The sequence below is a fragment of the Ananas comosus genome, linkage group 5 (assembly GCF_001540865.1).
Source record: "Ananas comosus cultivar F153 linkage group 5, ASM154086v1, whole genome shotgun sequence".
Taxonomy (NCBI): Eukaryota; Viridiplantae; Streptophyta; class Magnoliopsida; order Poales; family Bromeliaceae; genus Ananas; species Ananas comosus.
Window position 1 is genome coordinate 11,419,210 of NC_033625.1, and position 18,575 is coordinate 11,437,784.

An 18,575-nucleotide genomic window follows, 5' to 3' on the forward strand; every position below is an offset into this window, starting at 1 on the left:
CTCTCAACCAAATAGCAATAGTAGGAGTCAACCATTCTAATTCCGATTACTATTCTGAATCAAAGACACTAGGAGATTTACCATTTCGTTTCCTAGCCGAACCCATTCCCATTCCAGTACCAATTCCCATTCGCATAGTAAACCAAACATGCCCTAAATTTGTGTAGTTGGGTTTGCTTGCCCTTGATAATTTTGTGGACTTTAGTTGTATTTGCTGAACTTGATATAAGGGGATGAACGTAAGTTTTATCCTTTAATTGTACATTCTGTCCAGAGCTGCATTATGGCTTATTTCAGAATTAGTGCATGATTGTATTATTGTCGTGCTCCAAGTTCATATAATCACATGTTTGCTAGGAGAAGGAAAACAATCGTATGCTGTGCATTGGGAACCACCTCCAGAAGATACTTACAAATGGAGACATAAACGGCCAAATATGTCAAATTCACTTCGTATATATGAGTGTCATATTGGAATTAGTGGATCGGAGTCGAAAATATCATCTTTTGATGAATTTACATCCAAGGTAAATCTTTTTAATATTTTTATGCTTGTCCGTGGTATCTATATTGTATTTCTTGATCTTTGTTTTCCTAGGTCCTTCTACATGTAAAGAGTGCTGGATATAATGCTATTCAATTAATAGGGATTGTCGAGCATGCAGATTATTCCTCAGTTGGTTACAAAGTAAGTAACCTCTTTTGCCCACAACTTTGTATCTGTATTCCTTTTTTTACTTAGTTTTGGTTGATTGTTATTAATGAACTCCCTCCTTGTTTGGTAGTTTGATAATAAGACCTCCCAAGTTAGTAAGTGACACAGTTAAACATGATCAAGAGTATTTCAAGTTCCTACGAACCTAATCACATGATTTTTCGAAGTATTTGCCTTATGATCAAATAATGTCAAAATAGATAATAGATTTCTAAATTTTAGATTAGGGAAGTTGGTGTTGGTCTCGACAGTGAAAAGTAATTTCTCTCAAGAATTCAACTGATTTGGGTTGCTCTTCACCGCTAACGTACTTAGCTAATGATCACCTTATCCTCTTAAGAGTAAATGACTTGGCATACTATGGAGTCATTTTGATGATGTTGCATTTGAATCGACGATCAGTACCGTTAAACATGATCTAGAGTATTTAAAGTATTTAGGAATCGTATTTTGTGAATTTTTAAAAATCATTTACATCGGGATTAAAGAAGTTCAAAATAGACCATTTTTGATAGCCTATATGAGCCATTTGCTTCTTTAACGGTGTAGAACAATCTAAATCCATTGAATTTTTGATAGCATGTTTTCTTCATTATCTAAATTACATTCAACTACTCTGCTCTTGAATTGAAAAATCACAATCACTATTTTTATAATGTTCTTAACCATTCATTTTGTAGTGCTTTATTGAGTTTGATAGCAATTTTGAAAGATCACAAAATTTGATTCTTAGACAACATCTTGATCACAATTTTGAAAAATCACGAAATTTGATTCTTCGACGGCATCAATGATTAAATTGAAAGCGCCATCTTTGAAAACCATTCTGTAGTAAATTGGCTCGTTTACTTTTAAAAGTATTCTAGCCCATCTCTCTCTCTCTCTCTCTCTCTCTCTCTCGCTCTCTCTCTCTCTCTACATACACACATCCTAGTGAGGCATTTATTAATTTTATGGTGTAGAAGAATCCAAATTAGTTGAATTTTTGTTAGAAGATACTTTGAACCATTGATCAAGATTGACTCTCTTGACATTGAATTGGATCAACGTTGTTTATCTTGATCCAAAAAGTATATAGATTTTTCAAACAAAAAAATCAACCACTTTGGATTGTTTTGTACTGTTGAATGAACAACCGTCTTATTTTAGCCATTAGAATTGTCATTCTACGACCTTTTGATCAGAAGGTAGGTGATGTCGAAAATTTAGGAGATTTGGTTTAATATACTGCGGATACTCAAAATTATATTTAACAGCATGCGCTCTCTATTAGGAAGCCTTCATCAAAATGACTTACAAGTAGGAAAGCCCTTGTCCTTGTGAAAGCTTGCTAGCTCTCTTTCTTCCTTTTATTGAATTGTGGTGTTGAGTGAAAAAGATGTCAGTTTTGCCCTCATTATATTACAAGGTTTTTATTTTATAAATTTCTGTGTTTTAGAAAATTATGCATTTTTTTAATTGCAGGTCACTAATTTCTTTGCAGTCAGCAGTAGATTTGGCAGCCCAGATGACTTCAAGAAGTTGGTGGATGAAGCACATGGTTTGCTTTCCACCTTACCTCCTTCAATATGTCCTTTGCTTTTACTGGTAAAACTTTGCATGCAATTTGCACCTTATACTATTGCTAAGGGCTTTAGGATAAAAGGGAGGGAGGGAGCCACGGTGGGACAAAATACGAATGGGTTACTCTCGATCTAATTTTCAATGGAGCTGAATGAGGAAGGGATGGAGAGAGGGTCAAGAGGAGGAAATACCAATGGGGACGAATTTAATAGGATGAATATATGGGTAGACTTGTATTGGGAGGTTTAATTAAGGTATAATTTTACACATACCCTCTCAACGTGAGGCAAATATGAAATTTGTAAGTGCTTGCCAGGCGGATGAAAGATGTAAGAAGCTTGCAAGCGATTAATTGGCAGATGGTAAGACAAATGTGGGAAGTAGATTGCAAGTTTCAGTAAAATAGCTTGCACGATGCTTCTTCAAATTAGTCTTGATGACTAATTAGGTTGAAAAAATTGATTGTTTTTGATGGACTTTTGTGAAAACCAACAATATTTTTGGTATGCAATTTGTGCAACAAAACTCGAAAGTCCTTGGCCAGGGCAATATGATTTTGTAGAAAAGAGTTTCCATGTGTCACATGAGAGTTTTTGTTAAATAAATAGTTCACTTGACTAGACGATCAGGTTTGACGAGCTATTCATAATCTTGGTTCAGTGGGGACTGGATGATAGAAGGATTGAATCATACGGTAGCTGCAATGAAAAGGTTCATCCTTGTGTTCATTCCACTTGGGCAGTCATGATATATTGCTAACAAGGATTTAAGTGCTGTGGCATGGGGTCGTGCCGGAAACTTGCCGGCACGATACGGCACGGTGCGTGCTGAGCCGTGTCGATGCGTGCCGATCAAAAAAATTCTTGTGTGCCGACACATAATAGCATGAAATATTTATTTTCTTTAGCAACAAAATATTCTAACTATTTATTACGTCTTTCTATCACATTTTTTGAACTTTATTGAGGAAATTACTTACTAATTTAAAGAATAAAGGGTTTTTGAACTGTGCCATCGGTACGGGGTCTGTATCATGCCGATATTTTGTTGGCACGGTACGACATGGTGGATACGGCCCGTGCCGACGGGCACTAGTGCTAAGTGTCACTCGTGATTAGTGAGAACTATGCGAATAATTATTTGGAACAGTTAGTTATTTTCATAGATGAAATAAAAAAAAAAATTCAGTTCATTGGAAAAGGTTCCGGTTGTACTACTGAAAGAGTTTAGTATTACCTTTTACTACCAAGTGGAAATGAACCTAAGTAATTACTCCACCGACCAATCAGGTCAAACAATATCACTAAATCGTAATGTGATACTGACCTACTAGATCAAATAATACCACGTAATATTATCCAATAATAGAAGGATACCACTCTACAACTCAAATATAACGTAATGGATCAAAGCACCCACTTCAAAACTAGCAACGAGTCTGCGACTTGAGATATGCTCCTAAGCGTCGCTTGAACCTATGAAAGATCCCATGGAGTCACAATCAGCTCCACTCAAAACCAACACCCAAGTGACCCAAAGTCACTTTAATCACTAAACGACAGGATTGGGTGATCGGTTCTATTTATTGATTCTCGAAATGCGCTGGAATTTATGGAAATTTACTGGAAACACTTTCGCAACCCACGAAATGTCCCGAAGGGTGCCATCCATCTCCATAATCCATTCGTAGCCCTGAAACACACGAATTTGGGTGTCTGGACAACTGCACAAAAAAAAATGCTAACGGGGTTATAGTCGAAAATAGGCTACAACGAGTCCCTAGAAGTGCAGATTTCGGTTTTGGAACCCATCACTACCCTCCCACTGTCTTTAGACACTCAAGACAGCGAGAACCAACAAGCTAAGGAGGCTCGACAACCATAAGAGGCAACCACGATGATTTTTTGCGAATTTCAAACTGAAACGTGTATTATGGATCAATTTTGATGATAATCATACGAAAGCCCGTTCGAGCTCGAAAACGATTTTTGGAGCTAGGACAATCGGTCCGAAGGTCGAGTGAAGATAAATAACGCCGCCCAAGGCAGCCAGTAATGAACGTTTGCATAGAAGACCAAAATTTCTACAATTACATTATTAACTATCAAAAGCGAAAGTTTAGGCTTGTTACCATCGATTTTGTGACTTAGAATCCAATCAATTGCACTAATAGATGGGTATTGACATTTCGAACACCGTGCTCGTGATCTAAAGCGCCAACGATTGCCGATAAAAGAGTTGGACCAACCTTTTCTTCGAGCCAGTCCCCAAGAGCGACACTGCAAAACTAGCGATTGGGGACCGATCGGACTGCAACGAAGGAGGGCACAACCGCACAACTATATAGAGGCACTTAGGAGGGCTGTATTCCGCTATGACGGGGTTGCCGATGATGAGGTTGACCGAAACAACCTCGCCAGAATGAAATCTAGCTAACAATAGTAGGGATTATTAGCAAGTCTTCATTGCTCTAGACGGCCAGGGGTGGTCGGCGTCGACCAAGGGAGGCTGGGAGCGGCGACAGTGGTGGATCTGAAGGTTTGACCGAGCTACCTTTAACACGAGCACCGGCTATGTTCTGAGCTCAGGGAGGGCAGCGGGTGGCAGGGCAGGACTGGTGGGGTTTGCCAGAGGGTCAAGAAGATGACGACGGAGGTTCAGGGTGGCGCGGTCAAGGAGAAGGGCGCGGGAGGGAGAGAGGTGATGAGGGAAGAGAAAGGGAAAGAAATTTTTGGGTTGGCTGGAGCTCTGACGGTTGGAGCGGGGTTGTCGGAGGCAGGAGTGGTGCCGGCGACGGTGAAGGGTTGGTCGGTAGCGGCTGGGGCGAGGGGGAGGGAGAGAAGAGAGAAAATTTGAAAAAATTCTAGCTTTTTCTTTTGAAACCTTTTGTAAATTTGCGTTTTAGACCCTCTCATTTTAAGTTTTTTACCCAGAAGCCCCCCATTGCATGTATTTTGCATAGTAGCACCTCCCCATTAATTTTTACGCAATTTGGCGCATAAAATATCGCGCTTTTTGTAGAAAAACCCACAATGCCTCGGTTATCCTCTCGCAGTTACTCTCCAAATCACGCTTTTATAGCGCAAAATCACAAAATGGTTCCTCTCACGACTCTTGTCACTGCCAGACCTCGAAAGTAGCGATTCTGTTTCACTGAAAACTGTACAATTTCATAGAAATACACCAGTTTTTTGAATTTTATATAAATAAAAACTCAGTTTCTACAATGGGTTCAGCACATGTTTCTTCTTCTTAAAAAGCTGAAATGAAATTTCATGTCTTGTATTTTGCACTATGTATTTCCTTCTTTTACCATCATGTTCTCTTCTTAGTAGTACTTATGCAGTTTGCGTGCATGTAGTATCCTTAATCGATCTTTTGGTTTGCATTATAACTTTTTAATTTTTCTTGGATTTCTACAGATGCTTCAAAAATAAAATTGTGCATTTGCATGAGTCAAATATATTGGAACTAGTTCCAATGTAATAGTGGGGTTAAGGGCTTAATAATTTGATTATGTGGATCTATGAATAACGAATACATAGCAAGATTATAGAGGTGAATATTGTTTTCTTTTTGTCTTCCGGTTATTGATTTTGTGGATTTTGGACAACTAATATATAAAGTTTTCTTTGCACAGGTCTTGGGATCCTGGTATTTCTAGATATTGTCCACTCGTATGCGTCAGCAGATGAATCAGTTGGGTTAGCTCTGTTCGATGGATCAAATGACTGCTATTTTCACACTGGTATCATCCCTTTTTGGTCTAATTATTCTATATTCGGCTGAAAATGATGCTAACTTGGTCTGCATTTGTAATTTAGTAAGTTCGTATGCTATTGATGTTTGACAAGTAGGTAATTTACTTGGCCAATTCTATATCATTTTCTTGAAGGAGGTATGAATTTAACTGTTTTGGTATGAATTTAACTGTTTTTTCCAAGAACGTGAATGTACTCTGTTGTGTTTTGTTTTATTTGTTCAATTTAGTTGCAGAATGATCTTAAAGTCTACTGTGGTAGCAAGTATTGTACCTTTTGGAACAGTAAGAGCATGTATGTTGGGTGTTGAATCCATTAAATCATGGGCTTTGAATCATAATCTGCTTGGACATGCTGAGAACAAAATGTTCTTGGAACCCACAATTGGCGTCCAAGTTAAGTTTCAAATACATACACAAACCCCCATACATATAATTGGAACGGTTTGCTCCTAGTGCATGCTTGCAGACTTAGAGACAACATCCGCTGTTTGGAGTCTGTTTTATGTGACAGTTAATTGTTCTGCTGTCTGAGTTAATTGAACAAGTTAATGTAACAGACAAAAAATCTTTTCTAATAACTGAATGGTCAAGAGGAAAATCAAGGTTTTCTGGCAAGATTTGTAGCAAGCAGTTTACAAATATCATGACATTTGCTTTATAGGTATATATGCTCCTTGTGGTTATCTTGGGGACCTTGATCCTTTTGACCTAGAAATTTCATTTAATTGTCGTCTTTTTCATTAAACATAAGTTGAATGATTCTATGATGATTGATAAGCAATGATGCTTGTGGTGTTTGATCAAGATGCTGCATGAAACGATTTTGTAGTAATTTGCAGCTTTTGGGCACCAAGCATGTTACACCGTACCATCATCTAAACCTTGTTTTGGAAGAGTAAGCAATTTCGGTAAGCGGTAACCTTCTTGAAAATAGAGAAGCTTTATTGGGGATATAGAAGGCTAGTTAGTGAATAAAAGGCATACTTGTTAGGCTAGTGCATTTAGGATGTCATTTAGTATGCTGCTTCAAATATATTTCGTCATTCTGTTGAGGAAAGGATAAAAGTCAAATCCTCAATTTCCTTTCCTATTTGAAAATTTGGATTATTTTGTTGACAAATGTGCTATTAAGTTCATTTTTACATCTTTATGCTAAGTTATAGTTAAATGAAAAATGTGTTGAGACCCCCTCAACATGGGCTATCTTGGAGTTGAGGGAAATGGCCTATAGTTGAGGGGATCTCCATGCATTTCTACCTAATTACTATTTGTCTATTGCATGCTGCTAAAAATTTCATGGTTGCGTTTGCTAATTTTGTGTAAATTCCAGAATGAATGTTTTCTTTACATTGTTTGTTATCAATTTTTGGTAACTTGGTTAGTTGTTTGTCCATCTTGTACATCATTCTGTGTATGTCTTTGACTGCCTATGTTGTATTATTAATAGGAAAACGAGGTCATCACAAATATTGGGGCACAAGAATGTTTAAATATGGTGATGTTGATGTCTTGCACTTTCTTTTATCCAACTTGAAGTGGTAATTACTGAAGTTGCATTCTACTTTTATTATAATGTTAGTGGTTTTACATGTTTGTCATGCATTATAAACTTTTCTACAAAATGTCCTTCTTTTTCATTATTGTATTTTTTTTATTACTTGCTTGTCCAAATATTAATTTTGATAGGTGGGTAACTGAGTACCGGATCGATGGATTCCAGTTTCACTCACTCTCTTCAATGATATATACTCATAATGGTTTTGCTACGTTTACCGGGGCCATGGAGGAGTAAGTGCTTTTACATTACCTTGTCATTTAAGTCTGAAAAATTGCATATGACATCATTAATAGCTCTTATATTTTTTAGAGATTTTATTTAGAACACATAATAATTGTCACGCTATTTACTTCAGAAATGTAATTCTTTTTAAATATATTCATGCTTAATGGATGGTGGCGTTCGACGGTGCTTGAGGAGCAAAAGTGTAATACCCCATATTTTTTATTTATATTTATTTGATAGAGTAGGATTATTTTGCTCAATTTAAAAAACTTAGGGGTTTATGTGCAATTATGCAAACCTAATTAATAAAAGGGCTTCTAATCTCTCTTTTTCTTCCTACTAGCTGTTCTCTCTTTCTTTCGTTCAACCTTATCTGCGCGTGTGCGATTTGCACGCGCGTAATCTCTCTTTCTTGCACAATCCTTGATCTCGTCTTTTCATGCTACCTCCACTGCCGCACTCCTTGATCTTCAACAGCGGTGTTTCGTTTGTGGCTGACGTTGTTTGGATTGTCAAAGACATGCCATTCGTAGTCGTTTCATTTATCATCACGGAAAAAGGTTTCATTGATTAATTTGATGTCCTACGTTTGATCGAACGATACGTGGATTAATTAGAGGTAAGCAACCTAATGCCTGTTAGTTTATTTTGATTAAAAGATTATAGAAATATGTTACGGTAACGAAAATTCCTTTCTATGTAGTTTTTCAAAATGAGGGTTGAGCGTGCTTATATAATTAAAAATCGTTGAAAGAAAAATATATTTGTTAAAAAATTTTGACTTGACTGTTGTGTTGTTTTTAGAAAAAATTGTGCTTTAGAAATTGTGCTTATTTGATAAAATTTCAGTAATTGATAATTTGTTTCGTTCTTAATTGTTGACTGGATAAATAATTTTGAAGTTATTATGTTCCTTGGTATATTGCTATAAAGATGTTGGCCATGTCAACATGAATTTTGTGATAGAAACTAGCTTTGATTTTGTGATGCACCTTCGAGTGCAATTTTGTGGTGCGCCTTCGGGGGACGCACCTTCGGGTGATATTAGATTCATTTTCGAGTGCTTTCGCTTTGTGATTGTGCCTTCGGTGTCTCTAATGTGTGTTTAGGACCTCAGGCAATGGGTTGCTAGTTATTGGAGACGTTCATTTCAAATCTAATTTTTTTTTAATATTTTGTAAAACGTGTCTGTTTAAGACTCGATTCTAAAACGTGATTAAAAGTTTGTGAAACTCAGTCATTGCTATTATATTTTCAGTATGAAAATTTATATCTGATTATTTAGAAAATATTCTATTTTACATGCTTAATCCGACTAATATGGTGTATGGTTGCCTACCCAGCGTTTGAGTCTTTTGCCGGGCGAGGGCTGGACTGAGTGAACGCTAGTCATAGTTTGTCGTTTAAGTGCTTTTGTTATTTTGTTTGTGTGGTTAGGTAGATGTTAAGTGGGTTTTCGTGAATTATCATCTGAATTTATTTTTTCTATTTTGTTCTTTCTCTGTATCGTGGAATTTAGTGAATTTTTATGACTACCATTTTGTCTAATTCTTTGTTGGGTTTTGTAGCCTTGCATATTTTCTATTCTAGCAAATATGCGGCGTCTATATTACGCCTTGGATTTGGGGCATGACAAAAAGTATGAAAAGATCATACTTTAATAGGGGCGCTTAGAAGTAATTCAGGTGTAATCGGTGCATCGGTGCAAGTATTACAGTGGAGTTAAGACCTGGAGTGAGAGCATAGATAATTTTAGCTCTCTTTACATTTTTGTATCGCACTTCTTCGGAAACAGAAAGCTAGGCTACACAGTGGTTGAGGTATAGGCAATTAGGCATCTATAGCGCTTCAATCTCAGTACTGGAAAGTTGAACACTAGAAAAACAAACTAAAATCATGATTAAAGGGGCCTCAACTAGACCACTTTTTTCCTTTTATGATTAGGGGAGTGAACTCAATTAAGATGAGCTTTCATATCTTTCACGGCTCAATTTAAGAATAGCGAGTAGCAAGGATTAAAGTGCTGTGATATAGGGGGCATTGCCGGAAAGTAGCTGGCATGGTACAACAAGGGCATGGTTTCGTGCTGGCACGGGCATGGCCTCCTAATGGCACATTTTGGCAGTCTTATTTTAATTTTTTTGATCACAATAATGTTTTGTAATGGTATTTTAAAAGTTTTAGGGAATAATTATGAATTTTGGCTATTTTAGGGAATAATTATGAATTTTGGCTATGTATTGACTTGTCTCGATCTATTGGCAACTTAGGGTTGTTTGGCTTAGATTCTGGAAAAGTGAATTTTGCAGAATTGATTTTGACTTGGAGAATTGATTTTGGTTAAAAGCTATAGAGCGCTTGGTTCAAAAATTTAAATTAAAGTTTAAAATATATAATATAAAATGTTAAAAAAGTAAATTTGAAATTCATATTTCAAATTTTAAATTTTATCTTAAATTTGAAATTTGAAATTTAATAAATTTCAAAAGTTAAATTTTTTATTTAAAAGTGAAAATTTGAAAAATTTAAATTTTTGAAATTTAAAAAATTTAATTTTTAGGAAATTTGAAATTTAAATTAAATTTAAAATAATTTTGAAAATTTAAAAAATTTTACAATTTAAATTTTAAATTTCAAATTGAATCATAAATTAAAATTTGAACTTAAAATATGAGTCCAAACTCAAAATCATTTTTTAAGAAGTAGGTTTTAACTGCTGCTGATTTTAGTTCTTTAAAATTAGAAAATTGATTATAGGAATCAGAATTAGATTTTGAAAAACAGGTTACCAGATGCTCTATTTGAGGAAAAAATCACTTTTTGCCCTAAAATCACTTTCTATGATCTAGGCCGAACACCCTTTTACTAGTTAAAAAAGGTATGAGTTTCATTGTCATGCTCCGAGGTCCTTTTAGATAGCCAGTCTGAAATCGGGCTATTTTTATAAATCAAAGTTAGCGAAAAAACTGCCCTTTTTTTTTGAAACCTGGACCCCAAAGACGTGCAACAGACCCACCACAAATACAGAAAATTCCTGGAATAAACGGACAGAGTCTCCCCTGTATTTGCACGTAATGGCACGTAGTACAATTTAACAACCAAATCCCCGCTCACACACACAACAACAGGATGTACAAGGATCATCATATTACATCAACCAGCTAGCCGTTCTCACTTACATCCATTCCACATTCATTCACTTTCATCCTAAAAGTTGAAATTGTCTCCCGCTTGAAGACTTCTTTTTAAAACTCTTATCTTTGTGAAAAGCCTCGAGAAAACCATTTAAAAACGTTTCCCACACGGAAATCATTATTTTGAAAACACTACTATGAGGGGTAAAGAACCACATTCGAAAACTGAGTCCAAAGCTACAAGAGTTCAAAAGCCACGAAAATTTCAAAACCATGAGTATCCAAAATCTCGAGTATCCAAAACACATAAATATTTCATCCAAAAACTTGCGAGTATAAAGCATCGACTGAACCACATGTATCATCTACTAACAGGTGTAGGGGTGAATTATACTATCACATGTATGTCTAATGCTATGTATAAAGTAATCAAGAACCTATACCGTAAATCGAGACCTTTATGACCGCTCACTAGTTACGGCCTTACTCTACGTCCCGACCAATGCCACCCGCATCACTTGTGGAGAAATGGGGGTGAGAAGCCAATGAGGGTCTTCTAGTGGGTACCTAGGGGTGTAAAACGGGCCAGGCGGCACGTGGGCCGTTCGGCCCGGCACGGCCTCGGGCCGGGCTACAGCACGGCACGGGTATTGTAGCATCCGTGCCGGGCCGGCCCGGCCCGAGCCTCCGGGCCGTGCTGGGCCGCTCATATGTGGCCCGACGGCCCGGCACGGCACGGCCCGAAACGGGCCTGGGCCGTGCCGGGCCGAGGGGAGGCGGGCGGCCCGGCACGGCACGGCCCGTTTTGCGCCACCCAGCCGTGCCAGGGCACGGCCCTGGCCCCATTAAGGCCCAAGCAAATGCTGGCCCTAGGCCTAAGCTTCCTGGAGAGAAGCAGAGGAAGAGCCTCTCATTGCCATCTACCCAGGAGAGCGTCGCTGCGCATATGTCCACCTGGAGAGAGTGCCAATGCCCATGCACCGTCGTTCCCAGCAGCTCTCCCACAGGCCCGCGGCCGAACGCCCGAAGCCCCCGCGGCCGCCCCCGCTTGTCGCCCGCCGCCTCCGGCGCCGGTCCCAAACCAATGCCCCACCCGTACTGGCCGTCCCCCCGCGCCTCCCCAGCCAGTCCTCACTGCCCCTCCGCTCTTCCGACCCCTCCTCTGCTGACGCCTCCTCCGAGATCGCTCGCACAGAAGCCGTTGGGGCTCCCCTCCCGAAACCCCCACGCCTCGAAAGCCTCTCGCGCCTCCGATTTAATTTTTTTTGAAAAGAATAATAACAGTTTTTTTGAAAAAATAAAATAATAAGGATATTTACTAATTATAGAGATATTTTTATACAATTTTTAAATATATTTTAATGCAAGGATGTTAAACCTGATGATTTAACAAAAATATAAAAAACGATAACTAGTTAATAGTGCCGGCCGAAGCACTGCGGGCACGGCCTGCCCGGCACCGCCCTGTGCCTTCCGCCGAGGAAGGGCCGTTCGGCTCAGAGGCTAGGCACTTGGGCCCGGCATGGCACGGCCCGAGAATTGAAAGCGTCGCCGGGCCGTTTGCCGGCTCACGTGTAGAAGCGGTGTGCGTGCGTTTCCTCTAGGAAGAATATTGGTCCGTTCCTGCCCGTAGCGCCACAACTCACCTTCATATCGGGTACCATAAGTCGACGAAGGCAAACGTACTCACTGGTAACCATGTATAGGTAAAGAAAGGTCTACAGTAGCAATGTAAGTTGTAAAGAGAGAAGAACTGTAAGTAAGCATGCAACAACCGTTACTGTAACTATATGCGTCCACTGGACGAAAATTCCAAATGTACCCAATCTATACCGCCGTGTCGGTCTAAGGACCTTAGGCAAGCCACAACCGCTTTGTCTGGCATATAATCCTAGCAATGGGCTCACGGGTTGGCAACCAATCATTTTTTCGGAAAAGAACACCATCCTGTGGGAGATCAGACTGCTGGTGTTCGTGAAATACTGTTGAGCCGTGGCGATCGATGCGAATGGCCGGCAATCACCGTCCCTCGGGGCACACCGACCAACAGGTCATCGAAGCTATACGGGAACACAAGTACCGACCACTCAGGTCAACTAGGATGGACAAGCTCAATATCCTCTCAAGTATGTAGGTACCGACCACTCAGGTCAACAAGAAAGTACGAGGTCAGCATCGACAAGAGTATAGGGAAACTGACCACTCTGGTCATCTAGGGTGTATCCGCAAGAACCGGCCTCTCGGGTCAACAACGACACGTCCAAGAGAACCGACTACTTAGGTTAACAATGGTATAAGCACAAGAATCGATCACTCCGTCAACAATGACGCGTCTATGGGAATCGATCACTCTGGTCATCAATGGGGTATGCACAAGAAACGACCACTCAGGTCATCAATGATGCGTCTACGAGAACCGACTACTCAGGTCAATAATGATGTATACGATCATGTATAGGCAACCTCTAATGCTCTACTTCTATGTCATGGCAAACAAGAGAGGAGTATGCTAAGTAGAGCTAGAGTCGAAGCCATGTGGTGTAAGGCTCAAGTATAAGATATATGCAATAAGTAAGAGGAAAGAGTGGAGGGAATATCACTGAGTGTGCACCATTGAACCGACTTCGGATCGAAGTACCCACCTGTGTCACAGCTGCACCTAACTCCCGCGGTGTGCAGAACCATCTATCGGACCTACGATAGGTCCATCGAGTCAGAAACCAAACATATCGACTCAAAAGACATCACTCACAAACCCAAAACCACCTGCGGGATCGGTTTCCCAAAATCGATTCCTGAACTCGCTGGGAATCCCGAAAACGCATCGGGATGCCCGTGAGACCCACGAAACGTCCCGAAATACACCGACTCATGCCGTGACTCACCCGCTGCCCTGAAACACATCCATTTGAGTGTCCGGGCAGCAAACACAAGTACCAAGGTCAACTCGGTCGTTGTCGGTCGACCGTTTCGCTCCAGGCATCAGGAAGTGTCCACTTTGGCACTGGAAGCCTCCACCGCTCACCTGTCACTTCCGAACACACGAGGCGACCCCGGCGGCCAGCCAATGAGGCTAGGCGATGATTTTTGGGGCGACCACGCAGCCGGAGACTTATCGCAATGCGAAACCATGCTCTATCGGCGATTTCGCCGAAAAACGCACCAAAACTCATTTTTGTTTCCACGAGGGTTTTGAAACCTGGACGACTAGTACAGAGGGTCACAAACAGCGATCATGCACTGTCCTAGACAGTGCACTCTACCACAATTGCACAGAAACCCCTAAACATTCATATATTCACATTTAATATGCATAAAGCGAGTGTTTATGGTCGTTACCTTAAAGCATGCGCCTTCGGGATGAAGCGAGAACACGGACGAATAGGTCTTGATGCGCTGGACACCGTGCTCGCTGTCCGGAGCGCAAACGACTGCCGAGGAGTGCGCCGGAGCCTCACGAAGTGCTGTGAACGAAGGTGCACCGGGAGCAGCGAAGGCACCGCAACGAAACAGAGCTTCTTCAGTAGGATCTGAGGTGAGCACGGCGATCAGTGAGGGTCAGGGATTGCCGTGCTCCCTTTCGGGTGGTTCAAGGAGTGTCAGATGGCCGGAAAACGTCAAAAAGGGCAAAACAAGCACCAAATGACTAGAGGCAGGGAGCAGCCGGCCGCCGGCGGGCGCTAGCCGGGGTCGACTGCGGAGGGGTTGGGGAGTCTATTGCTCCCCTCGGCCGGCGGCGGCAAGTGGTGGCGGCAGCGCCTCAGGAAGGCATGGCTCGCACGGCTAGGGCTTGTGCTCGGGTGGCTCGACGGCGGCGGCGGCGGCGGCCGGGGAAGCCACTAGGCGGTGGCGACAAGTCGCCTGAGGCCGGAGGGAGGCGGCGGTGAGGGCCCTGTTTGGCGGTGGCAACTTGATGAAGCGGCAGCCTCCCCTAGGCCCGAGGCTGCCCGAGGAACCTCGCGGCTGCAGCGGCCTTGGCGGTGACCTGACCCGCTAGAAACAATACTCGATGGGCCCACACTACCAGCCTAAAATGATTAAGCCCAGTTATTATTACTGGCGTGTAGCCCTCATTTATTCTAATCAGAAAAATTTTTTCACCCGATGTGGGAGTATTGGGGCGTTACAAACTCTCTATGTTTAGACCCTGACGTCCTCATCGGGTCCAAACCAAATCACAAATGCGAACCATAATTATTAGGCGATGTGAGATTTTAGAGGTGGCTCCTACGGGTTCAAGAGGTGGCTCCCACCAAATCCATTGGTGTAGCACTTTGCCCCGCATAGCATTTAGTTCTCACACTTCCGGCTAGTATTCGTGTCACGCCCCAGGACCCAACGGAAGCATGCCCGGCGCGTGTCCAGACCCGCCATATGTCTAAAACATATAAGGCGTCTAAAACAAAACAATAAATGTAGTAAAAAGAGAACATCTAGGAGTATCAGAGCAAGTATATCTAGATGCTACAATAGAGAAAAAGAACCATAAAACTAAAATCCACTAGATGAAAACATAAAGTAGTACAAGAAGAACCCCAAATACAAATACTAAACATAAAAATATGGGTGGTCTCTACACATGGTAACAAAACTCTCTCTCAGAAAACCAAAAAGAAGAGAGTGACCATCTAGGAGCAACAGCAAGCTCCGCTATCTAGCTATGCGACTCCCTTGCCGCGATCTCGTGCCTCCGCCGGTGCCGAAGGCTCTGAAAAGGAAACATAGAAACAGGGGCGTGAGAACTATTAAATAATAGTTTCCAGTGGGCAATTACTGACTTCAGTGATATGCGCCACTAGGCCCAAACTGAACAAAAGTGAGTAAGTACGAGTAAAATCAAAAGGAATAACAACAACTAAACATAAGTACTTACTAAATCATGATGCCTCAACCCAGCATGAATTTGCGTAATTAATAAAGCTACTATAACATGAATGTACATTAATGTGACTAGCATGTATAAGTATAAATATGCAACCAACAGAATGTCCACAATGTAGATAGTAAAATGTCATTGTTTACTATTCTAGTCAACGTCCCAATGGCATGTTCTGTCACTAAGTTCCAATCATGTAAGACCCACCAGCAGGCTGTCTGGCCTGCGTCGTACCTAATGGTCCCGTGGTAGCCAACATCTCCACTCTAGGAATGAGCCTCCCCCACGGCATCCCATTTCGGCGCCCAATCCCGCACAAGCGAGCATATGTCGCGATGGCCATCTCCGGAGTACCGGCTTGTAGGGAGCGACCTTCACAAGCTTGTGCAAATGAGCACAATGGCAAGCAAGCCAAAGATCTGTCTCTAGTACCAAGTCCTCATGTCTAAAAACATGGAATATACGTCGAATGTCTCAAAGGCCTATCTCTATGTCGTCATGTCTCTAACATGGAATATAGCAGATGTTCAATGGCCTATCACTATATCTCTATGTTGCAGTTTCACAGTTTACTATGTCAAGTGCCTCTTTATGGCATTTTTGTCCACTAAGTCCAAACATGAGTTTATTGTTTACAAATGCATAATTTGAGCAAATTCTAACATAAGAGACATGTTTCCAACTCGCTAACACGAACACTTCTCATATGCATGCAAAATGCCCATAATGCCCTACTATATAGAGTGAAATTTTCATGATACATAAGGCATGAATTTTAAGTGTTCTAAAATTCCCATAAATCCTATCTAGCATGGATTTGCATTCAAAAGGATGTTACGACAAGTATAGAAAGCATAGGAGCCATTTTGCCCTGTTTTCATGAAGCCAAACCCACCACAAGTCTTGCGATCCTTCGTTTGCTCCGACGAAGGTGTCCGCTAGTCCCCTAGCGCCCTAAAGATGTAGGAACAAAGGTTAAACGAACTTTACGAACAACACTAAGCTCAATCATTAACCATCTCAAGCTAAGGTGGAGAAACTCAACTCTAGTGAAGAAATCCTCTCTCAAGCTCCAAATAGGAGTTAGAGTTCTTCAAATCCAACCTAAATAAAGGTTCTAAACCCATCAATCCGGTTTCAAAGCCCCCAAATCGAAAATCCCCAAAATAAGCCCTAAATCCCAAAATCTAGGGTTTCTACCAACAAAAGCACCAAATCTAGAATCTAGAGGAAGAAAATCATCAACTAACCTCTAGGATGCTCCAAACTAAGTTCGAAATCCTCTAGGGTTGAAGATTGATCCACTACCAAGCTTCAAAAGCAAGCCCCAAGTCTCCAATGGTGAAAGAAGAGGTTGAGGAAGAAGTCCAAAGTCCACGAAGCAAACTCTTCTCCTTCTCCTTCTCCTTTTTTTCCTCTTGCCTCTCCTTCTTCTTCTCTTTCTAGAGAGTGTGAGAGAGTAAGAAGTGAGGGAAAGAGAGAGGAGAAATGGCCTAAAAGCCCTCCTAGGTAACAATATCCACATAGGTCCCTCAACAATCAAAACTGTGCATCAGCCCGGACTGGGCAATTTTCGCCCAGAGGGACCGGTCTCTCCCAACTGGGACCGGTCTCTCAGGTCCTCCCCGCAAAACCAACGTTCGGGAACCGGTCTCTCACAGTTAGGGACCGGTTGCCTCAAGTCTGCCGCAACACTGTTCCGGGGGGACCGGTCTCTCCCACCAGGGACCGGTCCCCGAGAGTGAAAACTCTCAGGACTAAGCCAAAATTCCAGAAATCGAACTTTTAGGCCGGATTACCATCTACGACCTTCCACCAAGTGTGGAAAAGTTCGGAATCCAAATCAAACACTCGAACCTCGCAATTTGCAAAGGTCCAGTGTGCTACAATTCGGCTCTGATACCAATTGTAACGACCCGACCCGCTAGCAACAATAACTCGTTGGTCTCACACCACCGACCCAAAATGCTTAAGCCCAGTTATTATTACTAGCGCGTAGGCCTTATATATTCCAATCAGAATCATTTCTTACCTGATGTGGGACTATTGGGGCGTTACAACACCCCCGTGCTATGGCACTTTAAACGTGATGCAAAACTTTGTATATGACTAAATCAAGCTGGAATGAGAGATAATAACTTCAATTTTTTCATTTTTTTGGATTCTGAAAAGGTTATATATATTGTTAAATTATATGAACAATCGGTGTAGACATGTTATCGGCCGAGGCTTTTTGATATAAATTTTTGATAGGGAAAACAGTGAAAAAACATACTTTTTTAGGCCAAAAGATGGTGAAGATCGCCTGCATGGGCGAGTTCTCTGTTCAAATGGAAGTCTCCACGATATGTATGCGTAGGGCAAAAGAATACAACAGTTCAACCATACATCGAACTGCAATAGTAACAACAATAATGATAATAATAATAACATAACAATTAAATGACGACAACCAAAATGTAATAACAACAAATCGCGTAAAGAGATACAAAAAACATTAAAAATCTATAAGAAACTTATGAGAAGCATAATTGACAATTATCAACATGAGGGTTAATTAAGTAACAAGTTCTAAAATATAAGTAAAAATAAATTCAAAGTGATTGCCAGGGAGACATGTTCTATTCTAATGCGCCTCACGCACTGATTCTCTACCTCTATCGTCACGGGCGAAAACTAGGGGGCTGAAAAGCTTGTAAACATGGTTCTTAGTGTATGCAGCGCCGAAGACAGTCTATGTA

At 41.1% G+C, this 18,575-nt stretch overlaps 1 protein-coding gene across 1 annotated transcript in view; it reads left to right on the top strand.

The window, feature by feature from the left end:
- Positions 358-18,575, top strand: part of LOC109710608 (1,4-alpha-glucan-branching enzyme 3, chloroplastic/amyloplastic-like) — a gene marked incomplete at both ends in the record, with an annotated part of 38,678 nt that continues 20,460 nt past the window's right edge. The window contains 6 exon segments of the mRNA XM_020233322.1: positions 358-527; positions 599-688; positions 2,180-2,255; positions 5,919-6,026; positions 7,489-7,579; positions 7,728-7,829. Of these exon segments, the coding sequence (XP_020088911.1) occupies positions 358-527; positions 599-688; positions 2,180-2,255; positions 5,919-6,026; positions 7,489-7,579; positions 7,728-7,829 (637 nt within the window).